General features: G+C 39.1%; 2 protein-coding genes, 1 long non-coding RNA gene and 1 other non-coding gene across 9 annotated transcripts in view; 1 reads left to right on the forward strand and 3 right to left on the reverse strand.

The window, feature by feature from the left end:
- The window catches only part of LOC120563869 (FERM domain-containing protein 5), a 66,624-nt gene extending 59,962 nt beyond the window's left edge, over positions 1-6,662 (reverse strand). For 2 of the 4 annotated variants that reach the window (XM_039808318.1, XM_039808316.1), the window contains exon 1: positions 6,271-6,661. In XM_039808318.1, coding sequence (XP_039664252.1) covers positions 6,271-6,372 — 102 coding nt within the window. In that variant the 5' untranslated portion in view covers positions 6,373-6,661. Of the gene's footprint in view, positions 1-6,270 lie in introns of all 4 variants that reach the window. The other 2 variants (XM_039808320.1, XM_039808317.1) reach the window with 2 other exon arrangements.
- A 996-nt stretch (positions 6,663-7,658) lies between these two features.
- Positions 7,659-7,730, reverse strand: trnah-gug. The gene has a single exon. It is a non-coding gene; the product is annotated as a tRNA-His (tRNA).
- Positions 7,731-7,755: 25 nt separating this feature from the next.
- Positions 7,756-13,883, forward strand: LOC120564599. Of its 2 annotated transcripts, XR_005640125.1 has the most exons (4): positions 7,756-8,101; positions 11,082-11,190; positions 12,245-12,404; positions 13,778-13,883. It is a non-coding gene; the product is annotated as an uncharacterized LOC120564599 (long non-coding RNA). The 2 variants fall into 2 exon arrangements; XR_005640126.1 differs by lacking the exon at positions 7,756-8,101 and having other exon boundaries at positions 11,031-11,190.
- Positions 9,873-19,310, reverse strand: malt3 (MALT paracaspase 3). Of its 2 annotated transcripts, XM_039809729.1 has the most exons (16): positions 19,137-19,310; positions 17,992-18,188; positions 17,663-17,733; positions 17,447-17,568; positions 16,888-17,026; positions 16,534-16,709; positions 16,242-16,338; positions 15,738-15,773; positions 15,401-15,604; positions 14,325-14,502; positions 14,041-14,115; positions 13,739-13,866; positions 12,225-12,374; positions 11,468-11,622; positions 10,696-10,812; positions 9,873-10,564 (listed from the first exon to the last, which is right to left on the reverse strand). In XM_039809729.1, the coding sequence occupies exons 3-16, from the start codon at positions 17,703-17,705 to the stop codon at positions 10,226-10,228; spliced, it is 1,959 nt and encodes a 652-aa protein (XP_039665663.1). In that variant the 5' UTR covers positions 17,706-17,733; positions 17,992-18,188; positions 19,137-19,310; the 3' UTR covers positions 9,873-10,225. The 2 variants fall into 2 exon arrangements, with proteins under 2 accessions (XP_039665663.1, XP_039665664.1); XM_039809730.1 differs by lacking the exon at positions 17,992-18,188.
- Between the last annotated feature and the right edge of the window lie 171 nt (positions 19,311-19,481).

Consider the following 19,481-nt stretch of genomic DNA (forward strand, 5'->3'; position numbering starts at 1 on the left):
CAAAGTAGAAAGGAGAGGACAAAAAGTAGAGTCTGACTATAGCAGCACTGTGACTTTTGTCTATTAAAACTTTTTGAAGGAACACAGTACACAGAACACAGTTATACAGCAGCAAAAATATATCAGTTATATCACAACGGATATATTTTGTTCCCTGCATTAGCAGCGGTCTGCAAAGCTGTGATTGAGCATGCTGTGGTTCCAATACAAAAACATTAGGGCTGTTACACAATGACAGTTACAACAAAAATTGCTCCGCACTAAATTGTGTCTCATCATAAAACATAACACAATATCAATTGTTGTTGTCCTGCTACAGTAAATGCTGAGCCTGATATGACACTGCAAATAAAATCCTAATAGATACCAAATTATGCTCACAAACATTTGAGGTTGACGTTTGAAGACAGCTCCCATCTGATTCTCTAGCTTGAGGTGGTGCATCACTCCTGTTCATCATAACTGCAGGTTACACACACTCTTTATTATCTGTAATTGATCAAAGCTCAACTCAACACTGTTTTTCTCATTTGAAATGACTTAAGCTATCCAAGGCTCTCTCTTTCGCAATCCCCATCAAGAGTTGCACTGTACCGTGTTAACTCATTTATGAGGCCACTGAAGTATATAAATATCAGCAATAAGCTTAGCAATCTGTTTGCATTAATATGGCTCCAGGCTAACTCCTCTTAAAGTGAACCTTTGCCTGATAGTAGAGCAGGATCATCAACACTGTCCCCTTCTTATTAGTAGACCAGTCATCAAATGAATATACTGCTCTGGTAGGAGGTTTAATATTCATGCTTCAAGGTGGAGCATAACCTCAGGCCCCTCTGTGTCACACAATACATCCCAGACAGCACAATGGAGGGCTCAGCAGACTGCTACCGACACACTGACAGACTGCCGGCCTGCTCTCCAGCCAGCCCACATACACATACACAGACACACAAACACAAAGAGACACTGGGGAATATGAGAGGGCCATTTGGTGAGACAAACCCAAAGAGGCTCTGCAACCACATTTAGTGGCCTCAGCATCTTGATACAACTGCGGTGCAAGAAACTGAGGAAAGGGTTAATGTTGTGGGGTTGTTTTTATGAGTGCAAAGCCAAAGAGACATTTGGCATCTCATCTTCAGCTTAGCTCTTTCATGAATCCCAGTAAACTAATGCAGGTCAGGCAAAGTTTAATTTGCCAGTAATACCCGGCTGGAATATGAGAGCAATGTGTGTGAGACAGCAATGGAACACAAGGGTGAAGATTAAGGACCACATCCAAAGACAGCAACAGAGCAGCAGCCCTTTGCAACCTTGACACGATGCACCAGCCCTTTCGTTATCAACAAGACGTGACTGATAAAGTATAACTGGCAAGTGGCTGCTCCCACATGTCAATTCCCCATGAGATGGATTGGAGAGGGCTGCAAGCTGGGACTGCCCTGCCCTGCTCTGCTGTGTAGATAGACGTTACAGTGATGTAATCCTTAATCGCAACCAGCCATGCGCCACAGGTTCAGCCAATCGTGATGCTGGTGTGCAGTGATGCTGGTAAACACAAGTGACGTTATCCTGAGGTTACTCCTCATGAAACATTCAGACCTAGCACACATTTTATTCATTCATATGAAGCATAGCAACAGTGTGTCAGCAGCCGTGAGCTCTGAACACACACCTCTTGGATCCTCGAATCAATTATTTTGAACTGTTCCTCAATCGAGGTTAGTGGGTAAGGGAGATTGTGCCTTCTCTGTGGCAGCTCCAAAGCTTTGGAATAGTCTCCCACTTTGTCTCCGATGTTCCCCCTCCATTGACAGTTTTAAAACACATCTCAAGACATATTTGTTCTCAATGGCCTTTGGTTTCTCTTATAGGTTTGTAGCATCTTAATAAACTATTGTACTGTATTTCTTGCATTTATTATATTTCATTTATTTATTTATTTTTTTGTTGTGACTCCTTTTGCTTGATTTTAGTGGTTGTGTTGTGCACTTCAATTTGTACAGTACTTTGGTCAACTTTGGTTGTTTTGAATGTGCTATCTAACTAAACTTGACTTGAGTTGACTTGACACACACCTGCACATAGATACACAGGGAACTTATGCAGTCTTCCGTCCCTGGCTGACATATTGTATGCCTATAGACCTGGCGCAGGACACTTCTGAAGATCCTGACAGTGTAAAGTCAGCAAAGACCTGCAGTCACCAGGGATCTCTGAAGGGCCATGGCATCAGTCACCTCACCACCACGGCCCTCCAATGGCATTAAGGAAATAAATTACCTTCCTGTGAGCGCAAACTGAGTTGAGTCTTTGTCAGGGCTTTTGGAAGGGAAATCCTGACCAGTGAGTGATCTCACGTTTTGTTAGGGTAACTGTGGAGTCACCGTAGCAACAGCTGAGACCCTGGCACCCCACAATACACACACAGACCCCCATCCCCCCGGCACTCTTCTCACCAAGATGTCAGCAGACCTCAGGAGAACTTGTTCAGCACTGATTTTGGTCCCAGCAGTCTGTTTTTAATATCTTAGTTAAAATCTTCAGAACACACCCCATTTTTTTACATTCTTACTTTTGGGTTGATTAGTAACATGAAAGCTGGTGGTTGTGGTTTCCTCAAACAAAATAGTTATTAGAAAACCAAGGGAAATCACAGGTTTCACAGGTTGTAAGCTATAATTAACTCTGTATCTGTAACAGAGTGGGCCAACAGCCATTTAATAAATCCGTAATTATTAGAAGCACAACGAAGAAAAGAAGTGTTAGGAATGCATAACAGATTTGCACTAAGTGAAAAGAAAATAAATACAATACGTCTTCCATGATCATCTTTTTCTTTATAAGCATTTGAAGAAATGAAGCTATAACATAAGTTCAGTCATAGAGACTATACTATTGCATGCTTAGACCTTCTGTATTTCTCTCACATCTGCAATCAATCCTCACACATATGCTCCGTCATTGTTCCCTGCTGTCCTGTCCAGGGCTGTCAATTATCTTATCAGCTGCTCACATTAGCTGATCTCATCTATTCAATAGTTCAGCGGCACATCTACATTGTAACCCTATCGTCCTGCTGCTGCCTCTGTTTAAATATGATTCTCTCTCTGCCTTTAGTAAATTCATGCTGCTGTTATGCATGTAGAGGTTTACAGCTATTATGCTATTTTAAATCTGTTTTGCTCTCTGTTGCTCGTCACAAATGCCACCACCCCCACTAGTGTCTGGACTCCATGGGATTTATCTTGCTGCTGCTCAGGACTGACACCCCTCAGTGGCAAATCTCCCTGTAGAGTCTAAGCGCCAAAGACTTTCTACCAAGACTTAAATATCACATATCATCGGTTATAATTCATCCTACTTAATTTACTCGTCTCTCCTGATTAAAATAATATTCAGCAAAAACACGGACACATTTAAAATGTAATAAAAAAAAATTAAAAAAATAAGCTGCTCAAAAAGCCAAACTATCTTTTCAGGGATTGTCTTTCTCACTGTCTTTCTGCCTCCTTACCCCACCACACAAAAACAGATAATACGTTTTTAACTGTTTTCCTGTGACAGACATAGCCACTTTAGAAATGGACATGAAGAAGAAATACTGGCAATTGACATGTTTGTATACAGTGGCATATTTGGGACTTCTTTATGCTCTGCTCGATTACGGAAAAAAATAGAATTACGATTATTTCGGTCAATATTGAAATCACGATAATTTAACACGATTACTCGTTGACTTCTGGAAAGCAATTATTGAACTATTGAACAGTGGAAAAAGTTAAATAAATCAACAGTAAAAAAAACAACAAAACTGTGAAATTTGCCTTAATACTTTTCCTATTTAAACTTTATTTTTTCATTCAGAACACAAGAGAAAATAAGAGTATACTTGTAAAACGTAATGAGATCAATAATTGTTTTTCTCGATTATTCTGTTTTTGTGATCATTGGGGGCCCGAAATCATAATCATGAAATAAATTTCGATTAATTCCACAGCCATAATTTATAGTGAGTGAATCCACTTGGTGTTGTCTTTGATTATGGTATTTTCATCATGTGATTTATCCTATAATCAGACATGACACAAATGTGAGGCACTGCTGAAGTCTGACTCTCTGCTGCAACATTGCATTAAAATCAGAGCAGAAGAGGCTTGAGGGCAACACAGGGTTTTCAGGCACTTCCATCAACCTGCGACTAGATGAGCGCTAAATCTACAGGGCTGTGAAATGAGTGCTCACTTTTTCCTCGTCCAAACACAGCGGAATGATTCATAATTCATTAAAGCAAAACTTAAGTTCATGCATTACAGCTGCCACTGATTTAAAAAGATGGACACATGTTCTGCCTTTATTTTGAAAGACCTCAATGCTCAGCTGCGGTGCATTTTGTTTATCATATTTCAGCTGGAGACGTAACTTCTGCTGAAAGTAGCTTTAAAAATGTAGACGCCATGGGGATGTCCCTGTCATTGAGGAAGTTGATAACTGATTCAATGTCAAACAAAGGAAGGAGGCTAATGTAAGTCAGGGGCAAATCTGAATTTGGAGCCATCAAACAGTTCAGGGAAACAATCAGAGTGTAATGGAAACAGGTCTATTGGGAATAAATTCCCAACACACTGTACACAGGATAGGAAGGTGAAAAAGAGAAAGAGGGAGCGACAGAAAAACATGGAGAGGTAGAGAGAGATCACGAGTCACAGAGAATATATGACCCAGTTATGCCTCTTACTTTGCATTCCCTAGTCTAGGTATCCTGGGTGAGTTTGGTTTTTGGCAGGCCAGAAGCCTGGAAGGAAGGAAGGGCAAAGTTTAAACTAAATGAGGAATACACTCCAGCGGTGGGGCTAGTCATGTGGATTAGCCTGCTCCCTCCCATGGCCAGGTTAGACACAAAGACAGTCAGGACACCAGACAGTCACAGCAGAGCTGGAGCATTCTCTTCTTTCCCTACACTCCCCTTCTTCCAGCCTGCTGACGTCAGCCACCCAGACCACACGACTCTGCTGCAAACAGAAACAGCACACCTGCTGGCTTGTGGCTTCCCAGTCAATCTGGCCCAGCTCCATCTCTGGCTCAAAAATGCAGGTCTGTTTACAACCTGGGCACACAGTCCCGATCCTAATTGCAGTATCTATTTCACGCTTGCTCGTGGGAGAAAAGAGGAGCGATTGCAGTACAGCCTGCTGCTGATAACAAAGATATCAAAGTAACAAGAATCATGTATGTCTTATTAATGTTTTATTGTTTCACACTGCAGGTTAAATGTTTCCTGGGTATGTCTTGGGGCGGCTTCAACGCGTACATGTTGCTGACTACTCAGAGAATTCCCTAAGGATTTACTTACACCCCTTCACTACAACTGTACAGCATATACAAAGGGAACGATTTTGTGTTGTAATTGATGTGACAGGCCCCCTCACCTACTTTTTATGAAATCATCATGAACATAAAACTGCACAATCATCAAAGCAATGCTTGTAGAAGTGAGATCAAAGGCAGAGAAATACATTTTAATATTAGGGCCTGTTTTCATCTTTACAAGCAATATGTCTCAGCTGACAATATCAGCTGTTTGTTTTCCACTGTGGTAAATGACCATTTTTATAAAAAGAAAATGTTATTCATGAACAAAGGGATGCTGTGGTCACTAAATGACAACATGTAATCCTGCATCAACAGCACATTTTAGCTATGCTTTTACGTGTGGATCTGCAAGGGCCACATAATGTAACTTAGTAGCCATGCTTTCCAAAGCAGCAACGGGATACCCTATATGTGCATTATTGATGTCAGAGGTCCAAGGGAAACTGCATGAGCAGCAACACTAAATGATGGTAATTAATACCAACAAGCAATACTCCAGCAAGCAACCTCAAGCAAAGAGACAAACTGACACATAAGAAAAACAATCTTGTCAAAAACGCCCTTTCTGTCATGGATTTCAGAGTGTAACATGCTTTTGATACCCCATCAACCTGAGCTTGAGGGAACTGTCTGTCCTACAAAGCTCCCTGAAAGCCTGTCACTAAATTCACCCATATATTCTGGCAATAGTAGGTCACTTGAAGGAAATACATCAGCCTTGTGTTATTTAAAATTACAAAACTCTACATAATCCTATTTAGGGTCTATATTGTCTCTGGGTAGACACCATCTGTCCCTGTGCTCAAACAGTCGCCTTTTCCTGTCTGCCAAGTCAGACACAATTGCATCGCTATTCAGAGCTCTGCGGAGTGAATATGTGGTCGACAGGTGACTAACCTGAATGGTGCACGTATATTCCGTATCATCCAGCAGTCTGACGGTACAGCTGTATTCCCGCTCAAGATTCCTGATGCTGCCACTCATGAATCGGCTCAACATCTTCTCAGAAGAATCGCTGCTCAGCGTCTAGGACCAGAACAATAAACTCAACACCAGCGTGCTAGTGAATGTCACATTGACCACAATCCCCGGTCCCCTAAACGACCAGCAGCCACGGATTTAGTCGCCGAGGCGTACACCATTGTTGTCCCGTTAAGTTTTCGTGCAGTGGGCCCTTGCTAAGAGCAGAATCCAAGGATGCCCGCATCCAGATCCAGAGACAGCTCAGCCCTGTTGTGTGTCTGTGTGGTAGAGCGGAGGATTATCTCTCACCATTCACCGCTGCCACTTGAGCAAGCGGGCGGGTCCCAATGAAAAGTGACGTCGAAAAGAACCAACGGGAGTGTGTGGCGTTTTCTCTGCGCTGATTTGTTTTTCTCACACCGCAATTTGTCCCGACACACAGCTACCTAGGTCCAGAAAATATTCAAATTGGCTTCTGTTTTTTAAAATATCCTTCACAGACTTACAATTCATAGAATATTGTCTTATTTTTATTTTTTATTTTTTATTGCAAATTAGGCTATAGGTGATGACTGCAGTGTCTCACCCCTTACCCCATTTTAACCAAAAGCTGTGATGGTAAAATGTATTCAATCCAGAAGTATTTATGACTAATTATGAGTGTGACTAAGCCTGACTACATAATATCCCCTTAGCAAATGCTGCAAGAAGCTCCTGAATCAATACCTAAATAGAAAATGTGGGACTGACTAACTGGCTTTCAACCCAAAGCCGTGCCATTGGTCATTGGCCAAGTTGTCAAAGCACTAGTGGGGTTGTAATAGTTTTGTCTAAGCCATCCTAAAAAGGGGGAAAGGCAAGCATACGTTCTATGGGGAAAAGGCTTTTTTTTTTAATCATACCTTTTCCTAGATCATATATTGGGTGAATATTGAATGATACTGCCACCTGTAGACCAGTCATAGATAGTGCGTTTTTAAAACGGCCATCAATGCCCCTCAGTTAATTATGCCACCCGGTTTGATGTGAGGACGCTCTGGGGTCTCTGAAGCGATGAAGGATCTCCAGATTAAATAAATGGCGGTGTAATTTTACTATTATTTAATTTCCACTTATTACTCACACAACAGAGTTGACCAAATATTTATCAATGGGAGACCATTGTTTATTTTTGCATGAAATTCCAAGGTCTGCATTGCAGCATACGGTATGCTGCATAGTACATTTCACACACAAATGGGTATAATTGTGATTCGGCGTTGGGAATATTCTAAAATCTGAATTACTGAAATCCAAAATTGTAACCCGTTTTATTGACTCTCTGCCGTGACCCGGATTCGAACCGGGGTTGCTGCGGCCACAACGCAGAGTACTAACCACTATACGATCACGGCGAGCTAGCGGGGACTGGTGCTGCCGTTGGCCATTTTGTCTATAAGAGTAACACACTAGACACAGGAATTATTACACTAGTTATGTAAAAAGATTACTGGACAAAAACTTGATTTTGTAACGTTAGAAGCCTGAGTGACCAAATTACAGTTTAACGTTAGAAATGTAACAGTAACAGCTTGCTATCATAGTTAACATTTGGCTAACTTTAGCTTAAGTTTACTAACTTAACGTTAGCTAGGTCAGCTAACGTTAGCTGCTGGACCTAAATTGAAGACGTGTAACGTTCACTTGAACAGTTAGCTAACGTTGTTGTGCCAAGCGGTTTTTAAGATAGCAAACTGTAAACATCAAGACTGTTCTGACATTAACGGTAATACCCTTGTATTAACCTGGTATTTCGTCTCGTATTGATTCAATATAATGTTAACGCAATCGCTAACTTGCAACTTTGCAAAATGCTTAAACTAGACGACGCTGAATTTAGCTTCCGATTCAGCAGGGAAACGTAACTTATATTGCTGAGTGACTGATCCTCCGTTTTTTTTAACCTCTTACTGTATTGAAGGCGTGTTACTCATTGAGGTAAAGTATTAATTATGTCTAAAACATACTTTTAGATTTGTGAAAGCTTTATTGTATTTGTGAAAATGCAATAACGGGAGATTTTAATGTTTTTTTTCATATAGACCACATAGGACCAGGTTCCGATCCAAAACTACTGTACCCAGACTCGTCAAATTTGGTCCAAATTATCCCAGAGAGGCTAACGATTCTTAAAAACATAGTTTCAGATCAGTTAGTCAATGTGGTCTACATGAACAAAAATAGTAAAATCTCCCTTTATTGCATTTTCACAAATTGAACAAGGCTTTCACAAATCTGAAAGAGTCTAGCCTCTCTGGGATAATTTAGTCCAGATTTGATTAGTCTATGGTTTTTAATGTGGACATTGTTCTTAAAGTTGTCATCATGTGAAAATAATCTGTGAAATATCCCTTTATTGCATAACAATACAGTTTTCACAAATCTAAAATTGTGTTTTAGACATAATTAATACTTTACCTCAATGACACACATTCATTACAGTAAGAGGTTAAAAAAACGGAAGATCAGTCACTCAGCAATGTAAGTTATGTTTCCCTGCTGAATCGGACCATAGACTGTATAATATTAATGGACAAAGCATCCGCATTTGTCGCAAATGCGGAAGTGCCATAAACCTGAATTCTATCTGAATTCCAGCAGGGGGCGACACATGCGGTTGCAAAAGGAGGTCGGTTTCTGTAGAAGTCTATGAGAAAGTGACCCACTTCTCACTTGATTTATTACCTCAGTAAACATTTTCATAATGAGTTCATGGTCTCAATCGCTAGTTTTAAGTCTTCTGCAATACAGAATGATGTTAATTTTTTGAATAATGGTCTCGTTGATTTTAAAATCAACGATAAAGCAGGGGGTGTTTTAGGGCGTGGCTATGATTTGATTGCCAGTGAAAGTGTGTAACATAACATAGAGTGTAAGGGCTCCTCCCTCTCGTCTAAAATCGTAACATCCGCAACCAGGATGGCCGCACCCGTAACGGCAAACTTGACGACTCATAGCAGATCTCCACAAACCAATTGGTGCCGTCACACATGCTCTGTCCATTAATATTATACAGTCTATGAATCGGACGCTGTGAATCGGAAGCTAACTTCAGCTTTAAGTTTCCTTTAAATTTCCCCTTAACTGCCGAATCGGAAGCCAACTTTAGCATCGTTAAAACTAGATGCATTTTCAACTTAACATTAATGTGACAGCTACCGGTCCGTCGCCAACTTCAGTTACGTTCATTGTTTTTACACCAAATAGGAAGTATCATATTTTCCTCATTAATGCTCGTCCACACCAAGAACAATAACTAACCATAACTAAACTTGATGACGTTTTTGTTTTTGTCAACATAATGAAGCTAGTAAATTTGGACCTAAGTCATGCAATTTGGTCAAAAGTAGTATGCACTCACTTGTTCTCTCAGTCAGGTTTTATACAAACCAGCATTCAGCATCATAATTGTTACTTGTAGTCTTTTCAATCATAAAACGTTGTAATCCATTTGAACAGTTGATTTGACAGAAAGAAATAACCGATTTGCAGGTTTATTAAAATAGTGATAAAAGTAGTGGTCTTTATTAGATAAATTATTAACCATAATGGTCGTTATTTGATAAATTAGGCTAACCAGCTTGGCACTGATAAAAAGTAATATGTCTCTTTAAGTATTATACAATTTATGATGAAATCAGTGGTTAGCAAAAGTAAGTGTTAATGTTTCTTCAGTGTTGAGCTAAGCATTAAAGACTGGTAATGCAAACCAAACAAACCTCACTCATTCATCATCATCATCATCAATCACACACAAGATGTATGATCAGGAACTAAGGAGTAATTTCTAATCAAATCAGTAAAAAGCATCACATTTCCAAACAAGTATTTACAATAGCACCGAAAAGATTTAATGTCGGAGAGTGAAGTCTTGCAGTTCATTTTCATCATTCTCTTCAGGTTCGTTGCTCCATGTAACTGCAACTTTAGCAGCACACACTGCCTTTCTGGTGAAAGGGCGACACGGACCAGCCAGAGTCTGATGCAGCTGTGGTTTGCTGCTTGAAATGTTGCCCATACTTTGAGCAGAAGCGCCTTCTTGTTTCTTGATTGTTGTTGCATGACTCCTCCTGTGCAATTTACAGGATGCCACCAGAGGCTTTCCTATGTCCACCTGTTGGCTTTCTGTCTGGCGTAGCTTACTGTCCATGTGAGTATAGTGTAGATCCACCTTGATCACCAGCGATTCCTAACAAAGGGAAATTATGAACAAAATGTCCATTTATTGTACAGACTTTCTTGTAGACTTCATCTCTTTTTTTTTTTTTTTTTTAAACACTTCATAGGAACAGAATCAGGAGACAAATTATAACTGCATACCGTAAGCTTTTGAAGAGCACAAAGTCGCAGAGTACAGTCTGGGTTATCAGATGTCTTAAATAGTAGAGAGTCCATCTCCTCTGACCTGCCAGGGCCGGAAAATATGTCTTGTATTGGCTAAGGATTCAGAGCATAAAAAACATTTTGTCAGCATTATCACAATTTTAACCAACCATATCAAAAAGCATGTCCTGCATTTACACTGGTCTGGCACTGACTCACTGATAGAAATGCACTTTAACACTGACACATTCAAAAACCAGCCACTAGGCGTCAGTATGGGCCAAGACTCTGCATTCAGAAGCATGTATGTATTACACTAAGAGACTAGTACAGCAGATTACTATTCTTACTTCCTGCTTTGTGTTTGTTTTTGGCTACCGCAGGCTGGAAGTCTATATATGGCCAGAACATCCTCAGACATGTGAAATGTGGGGGTGAACGGTCATCATTGAGAAATTCCTGCTGGCTCATGGAAACTATCAGCATTCTACAGTGAGCAACATGGAATTTATGATGTAGATACAAATAGCAGTTTTTAAACCAAATGTTGAGTTTGGTAACTCTTAAAAGAGAAAGTCAGACTTTAGTGAATTGCCAAAAAAACGAAGCTATTGCTGGCATTTCTGTATACTGTACATTTCCTTTTCACCTAGAGTGTGTTTTGTTTGTTAAAACTAAAACTGCCTTGGTTCAAGAATGTCACTTGGCTCCTATTATGAGTGAGATTAAAACTTAACAGGATCATTTTAAGTAAAAGGTAAATATTTACAGGTATGCTACTCAGGGTGACAGTGCAGTCCTGGTTTCGGGGGCCTGTAGTCTTTACAGTGGCAAAAGCCACCAAGACATTAGAGAACAAAGCTGAGAAGCTGACTTCCACTTCTACTCCGCAAACAAACTTCAGCTGCTTCTTCCGTGGTAGCTCTGAAAGGCAATATGAAAAATATATATATTTTTAAATGATAACAAATAACATGTTGCACATACATACTTTTGTATTATTATGGTATTAAATTACTGAGAGAGCAGCTGATTTTGCCGAATCCTTGGTTAACCACATTAAGGACTTTCAGCTTCTCTGTTAATTTAAGCCGCAGACTTTTATCTTTCATCTAGTCTGAAGGAGACTGAGGAGATTCTCAAATTAACTCATGTCTCCATTATCAAAGGGTTAAAGTAAGACTGAGGAACTTAATTTATCAAAAGCCAATTTCCTTCCATGAAACAGGAAAATACTCAATGTAAAATGTGCCAGTTCCCTGTTTTGATTGATCAAAAACAATGCGTAGCAGTTTTTTTTATAACGGTGCTGAAAATATCACATCAAACCACAATGTCGGCACTTGGTTTGTCACATGCTGTCGTGTAGGAGGTGTGAGTAACAGTAAACAGAATAATCTCTTTCTCACACTCAAAATGTTAACAGATCAAGAAATGGAACTGGAATTTACCTGATGGAAAATAAACTATATTTGGAAAGTGGATGTATTTCACATATAGGTTCAGGGAAATGTTCCTTAACTCACCATTTGCTTGTCTCCAGCAGGCATCTCGCAGGTGAAGCTCCCTTGTATGGCCAGTGGTCCGTACTGGGTCTGCAAGGGATCGAGGTTCCTTCAGGGTGTGTTTGATCTCCACTTGCTGCTTGCCTGTGACTAGAGGGTCTCGGCCTAGATCTGGTGTAGAGAAGAGGGAGAAAAATGCAGGTAAATATGATGCCTGTAAGATCTGGAAAAAAAACCTCTACAGCAACTTCACATACACATTTTCCCCATACTTTACTCAGTCCACTACTCCACTTTGACCAATACTGAGAAATTCAACACTTCATTAACTACTTAAACCTTTATATTTATTTACCAACTACAACACCCTGTGTCTATTACTCTTTGGCTCATGGGGCAGCCTGGAATTTTGCAATAGCAGGGAGAAAAAGTTCATAGGATTTACATGGCTGACATTGAGGAACTGTTAGTTAATAGTCAAAGTAATTGACTGGACTAAATTAGTTTTGGGAAACCCCTGTTCACAAGATTTAATACATGCAAACATAGGAATCATTTCAAAAGGTTAACAGGGTGGGATGGCTAGCCAGTAGTGAAACTATGATAAAATAATTTAATATAGATTAATGCATGGCTCTTTTAGAAGATTTGGTGCCAGGATATTTGGGGCAAGCTGTCTTCGCTATAATGGATGAGCAACCAGCAGCTCATCACCAACAGCTCTTTTTCCATTCCTAAATAAGTCCCAGACAAGATGAGCAGATATCAAAAACAGAGGTTACTGCCCCATATTGTCGCTCTGGGATTTTAAATAAAAAGTACAAACATAAAAGATGGTAAAACCTGTTGTGAAAATGCTATAATCATTGGTGTATTGGTTCATCTAAATGTGTCCACATGCACACACACAGACACACCGTGCTGAGTGCTGTCAGCAGGGCGTCCTGTGAACCCATGAGAGCAGTGGCAGGGGTGCGCAAACGGCGGAGCAGCTGTCTTGCACTCTGCAGCTCTCAGGTTTCTTGCTGTTCTCTTGCCAACAGTGTGAATTTCCAGAGAATGAGGTCACATGCTAATGGTACCTCGAAAAAAATTATTCTACCAGAGACCCATCAAACAGACAAACACATTCTCAAGACGGGTCAACTTGATAACTCACGACCTTGGTCCATCACAACTATACTTACAACTCCTGAGTAAACAACACTAAAATGAATTGCCAACGATTATAAAACTTGTGTGTGATTCACCCAGCGCACCAAAGGACAACCTGTTCCCTTCAGATCTGTTTACTCTCAATATGCCAGAACTGTGAATGGATAAAAGTTTAAAAAAAATAAAAATAAAAACTAATGATTGTAGTATCAGCCATACATTTGTTCACTTGTAACGACTCTTCCTCTGTGGTGCTCTACTTAACTACTTAAAACCACAGCATGGTCGAAAAAACTACACCTATCCTTGCTACATCATCATTTTAGATTTATCATCAGGTTCTCAAAAACCAAAACCACAGCCTTGTTTGAAAAACTTACCCTCAGACACCTTTTCTAAAACATGTGTGACTTTCTCAGTCTGCAGGATGTGCGCATTCAAGTACTTCGTGAAGATTCCAGTACTTTTCCCCCCGTCCTGGACCTCAAACGCCTCAGCATCTTCACATCTGCATTGGTTATAAAGGAAATGTTATTCAAACAGATAGCAAAATATTTAGTGCTGCTTTTTAAAATACATAACATAACTTTCTATTCCACAAAATGTTCACTGATTTGAAAAAATATGTATTGGTTTCTGTAGTTGTAATTAAATATCAAGAGAACTAATAAAAAGTACATACGTGGCATAACCGTAAACAGTGTTCCCACTGGGTCCCAATGGCATGATGCCTGAAGGAATGCAATCCTGGTTGTACCTTTAGAAAGTAAAATACAGTTAAAGCAATCAAAATAAATCCTGATACCTTGCTTATTATGACCACATCTACTCAAATGTACAGTAAATAATATTTAGTTCATTTGTATGTTACAGTGTGTTGATCACAAGTTTAGAAAAATAAATGTAAAGAAATCTATGTGTCACTGTCTTCTGTTCGTGAATTAAAAAATGAATTAGTGCACTTACCATTTTCTACAGGTATCCAACAGGATAACACTCAGTGCAGTCCGTCTTTCCTGCATGCTGAGCATGACCCTCTGCACACAGACACAGTTTTCAGGTCGATACGGTTGTGGAGCATCAACAGCCACCAAGTAATTCCTACCAGCATGCTCATATCCATGACCCGCGTAGTAAAAAAGGCCTGTCAAGAGTGATAAAATACACATGTAGTTACCACTTAAAATCATCACATTTTGCACCGAACATACACAATCCTGGGATAAATAATATGCAATGTTTTGGAGCAGCTTAAAGAAAGGTCACACTGGGAAGCAAATAGACACCTGATTTCTATACAGTATGATTATGATATGTTTCATAAGACATGCTTTCTCAATTTTCCATCTTTGTTTCGTTATTAGCAAGAGAACAGAGAATAGTAGCACCATAACAGATAGCATCATTCTAATACAGCATGACAGTTCTCTTATCATTGCTTTTATCTTTTATAATTTCATATTACAGCTCTATCATTACTGTCCTTGTGTATCTGTCTGCTGTTTAAATAACAGTAGTGTCCTAATTCCCCTGAACAATATGACTTTGTTGTATGAATTTGTTGAAGCTGTATACTCTAGTTATTGATAGCTGAATGTTTTCATACACTAAAATGCCACCTTTCTTCTTTGTTTAGCACTGTTTAACTGATTATTACAAGCAGAAAGACAGACTTTTAGTCAAAATGTGTTTGTCTGATTGTGAATGACCCTCTTCAAATATTTTATAAATCTTTCTCAGTGTTACAAGCATACAGGAAGTGCCATACATGGTATATAAAGTTAAAAAACGCCTATGTTTCTTTTTACCCCTCATCTTCCCACTTAACCATACATACATGTAAAGCAATATACCACTACTGTAAACCACTCGGAGATTCGTGACCCATGACACGTGGACAACAGATAAGAGCCACAGAACAAGAAAGAGGAAGTTACAATGTTATATTTCAGATCCCACAAACATCTTGAAATGACAGCAACAGTTAAAATAATGTATCAACTGACAAATGTAGCTAATTTAGAAAACAAATATATAATCACCATAAACTCCTCTGTCAAGGAGCTGCATGAACTTGTCAATAGCAGCCAGCATCTCCTCCCTGGTGAGATCCAGCAGAGAAACCACTCTGAAGCCGAGCTGCTGCAGGAGGTTGGCCAGCTCATGCACATCCATAATGGGGGCCATTAAGTCAGGGTGGTTGGAGTAATTCAGGTTGCCAATAAGTAGGGCGACTTTATCAGTGGCTAAAAAGTAGATTGAAGTAGAATTCTAATTATAGCAACACATGGAAATTATCAATCATAACCGTGATTGTTTTCTACAGTAGCACACAAAAAATAGCGAGGGGTGACAAAGTTTCTTTCCATAAAACCATACCTGTGGGTACTGCAGGAGGAAGCTGAGCAGTTTGCACTGGAAGATATAAAAAAAGAGAAGTACAAAATTATTATTTATTTAATCGAAAATCTGATCTTAAGTACTACGATTCTGTCCAGAGGACACATACAGGACAGTACAACTGAAAAATTGGACAACTATTGTTTTGTTAGCTACACTGTACAGTACATACCACAATATGAGTTACAAACAAGAGAAACTTTGCAAGAACTAGTTTCACTTTACATCACTTTCCTGTTGTGTTTCTAAGGCTCGGATCAAGTACTATTTGGAGTCTAACTTCCTTTTTAGTCTAGAAATGGGAAAGTACCTGCAGCATAATGGAAATAACTTCTAAGTGCTAAATCAGTGGAATGAAAGGAGTGTTAAAACTTCACAGCCCTTTCATTGGAAATTGAGGAAGTAAAGTCTGAAAAACAATGATAAAATTGGGAAAAGGAAATTTTAACCAAGTTGATAAAAGTAGTTTCAGTTATGACTTACCAATGTCAACATTGACTGGTTCAGTCCATGTCTCTTCTAGCACGTTAGATATGGAGCACAGGTATGATCCTCCATGTTCGACTGTTGCACGGTCAATCTGCAGATACCACAGTAGATTAAATTCCTACCATTGTTTGTCTTTCTGGCTATTCCCCCACATGTAAGATTACTTATCAACAAATCAAAACTTTGGCAAAATATTAACCAAAGGCTGCATTAGTCAGAGCCAGTGAAATGACACAGTGTAAACAATCACTGTCAACACTGAGGTAAGTAAACGCTCCTTCCTTACCTGCAGCATGTCACTAGTCTTGTCCAGCAGCGGCTGTCCATTTCTGTACCACTGATAGTTTGGAGCAGGAATGCCAAAGGCAGCGCAGCGGAGAGTGAGTTTTGACCCTTGTCGGACTGTTTGGGGTTTAGGATTGACTGCGATGTGTGGCTCACCCTGCCAGTATACTGGCAGCCCTAATGAAATAATAATTAAAAAAAAAGAGATTCTAAATCACAGCAATCAACTAGCAATATTAATCAAACTGACTTATTGCCAACTGACAGGCAGTGGCTATGTTGTAATTTGCAAAACAACCAAAAGTACACCACACTACTACAATATAAATCAACATGAGAATTTCACAATGCATACCTGATTTATCAATGTCCAACACCTTGACTTTCACCCAGTCGCTGAACACGCAGTTACAAAAGTGATCATTCACACGGCACACATAGAGCTTAGTTTTTTTAGCTTTAATGGTCAAGTCTGCTTCAGTGCCTCCAGACACCTTGAATACACAAACAAAATGTTAATTATAACTAATTACAGAAACAGAAAAGATTAAGATCAGTGCAAGACTGTGTCAAACATATTCTCAAAATGACGTTCAACTAATTTCAGTTGTCTTTTTACATAGCTAGTTGATCCTTAATTTAAACTGGTGGTTTCAATGAGACTAAGACAGCTGTGCACCAGAATAAACATGTTCAGTACAAGCATAAACAAACACAGAAATTCACAGCAACAGGCAATTGTCAGACACAGTAGACAATATTTCCACATTAATAAAAAGTAAAAAGTGCCATTCAAATGCTGTTTTAAAACCTTCAAAAGGAATTTTCTATTTTCTATTCAAAAGGAATGATATATTTTAATTTCAAAGTTGTTAAGTAACTCATACACATAGGCAGATGTAAAATCCACATACCTCCTTTTCATCAGTGAACCACTGGTAGTTGAGGATACCTGTGCCCTCAGCACGGACACTCAGGGTCACCTTATGGTCCACAGGTACACACACAGAAAAAGGATGGCGAACTATGAGAATTTCTGAAACAAATCAAGTGAGAATCTCAGTCATCTAAAATTTGTTGTCTCTATGTTTGAAAAGTCACAATATATGGTGTGGTAAAGAGACACATACCTCCGATCATTATTTGACAGGGTTTGGTGCGGAATGCAGTCATCAGTGCATTTTCTTCTTCTTATAACAGACTGTAGGAAGTTGAGTTTAAAATGACTGTTTTAATAACTACCTTATAGAAGGCTACCGCCCAAAATCGAAAAACTACAAAATGAATAATATAGGGAAACGGCTGTAAATGTAATTTCTAGCCTAAGCCCTACTTCTTATTTCCAGTGAAGTTTTCTTTAATTGTACACCGCAGTGAACAATAGGCCTATTCAGTTAAAAATGTCCCTAATGTAGACATTCAAATTATCATAAACACGCATGTGTAGTGTATAGCCTACCTGCCGTCAGCCTTATACGCGTTGAGCAGCTGTCGGACCTCAGGCAGTGTATGTTTTCCTCATTTCATTCTTCATAACTTAAATTATATCGACAACTTCCCTTTCCCGGAATGAGACAGCGTACACATACACTACCTGTAAGCCTATAATATGGGAGCATCTCGTAGAACAAAAAGAGTCTCTCAGCTTTGGTAGGCCTACACAGGAAAAATATTGAGTTTTAATTTTATTTTTTAATTATCAATACGCCTTCAATTGAAAAGCATCCAAACCAAAGATAAACCCTGCGCCGGTTAAGTCGATGTGAATCATGTAAGGGAGATGTGAGTGGAGCCACGTGTCTAGACATTACGGTAATGAGCAATATGACCCCGTTTCAGGTTTTGTACAATCACAGACTGGGTTCAACGGGTTAACCCCTAAAACTGACAAAAACTCAGTACTACTATTGTAGATTTAGCCTGATTTGTGATTAAAAATAGATGAAATAAAAACACCGTCCCTATACTAAATATGAAATCTTGAATAGAAAAAAAAGCTTTTCCTCCACACCTATACATTTCTAATAATTCGTGGCACATGATCTTACTGTAAATTCACATGTATTATGTGTAAAATATGGAGCACATTTTTAGATTGTCTCAGTGTAGAAGGGTAACACAACAATATATTTGTCCATGTGTTGTCTTTAGATGTCTTGAAATATATTCTTTAAATCCTTTATAGGAGTTTATGATCCCTAATTGACTATTTATTAAAACATAAAATATATTTATACAATATGTAATATTTTCTACAGTTAAGTATAATTTAATATTTATATTATTTTTAGCATCCCTTTCACAATTCAGATATATACAGTAGGTAGGCTATATGGCCTTTTTACAAAAGGGTATTTGGTTTAAATAAAGATATTTGCCAGGTTTTTTACAGGTGTGTTTTGTTTATGTTTGTTTGTTAAAGCTACATTTTATTTTATTTAACCAGGAAAGTCTACAATATAATTTTTCAAGAGTGTCTTGGCCAAGATTGAACAGTAATGAAGAAAAACTAGTATTAGATAGACATGTGCTTATAAAATTATGAATACAATTTCTAATACAACTGTGTAAAAGATGTCATTCTAAAAACAAACTAAATATCACCATCAACAACTCAAGAACTGTCACGGAAGGAGCAGGAGTCAGGATGGAGGTAAGTGAAGTTGAACTTCATTATACAAAATCCAACAGACGGAACAGAGAGCAGGTCCACAGGTAGCACTCCAACAGGTAGGAAATGAGAGCGAGTCTAAAAGTCGTGCCACAAGCGTACGCATAGACATACCTCGACATATAGACATACAAGACCAGACAAAAAATGAATGTGCCTCTGCTGCTTATAAAGATGGTGGACTGATGAGGTGCAGGTGGTGAACTGATGACGTGGCTTAACAACGTGCAGGTGTGAGTGATCAGTGCCCATGGACTGCAGGTGTGAACAATGAGTGC

This window comes from Perca fluviatilis, chromosome 8 (assembly GCF_010015445.1).
Source record: "Perca fluviatilis chromosome 8, GENO_Pfluv_1.0, whole genome shotgun sequence".
In the NCBI taxonomy this organism is placed as follows: Eukaryota; Metazoa; Chordata; class Actinopteri; order Perciformes; family Percidae; genus Perca; species Perca fluviatilis.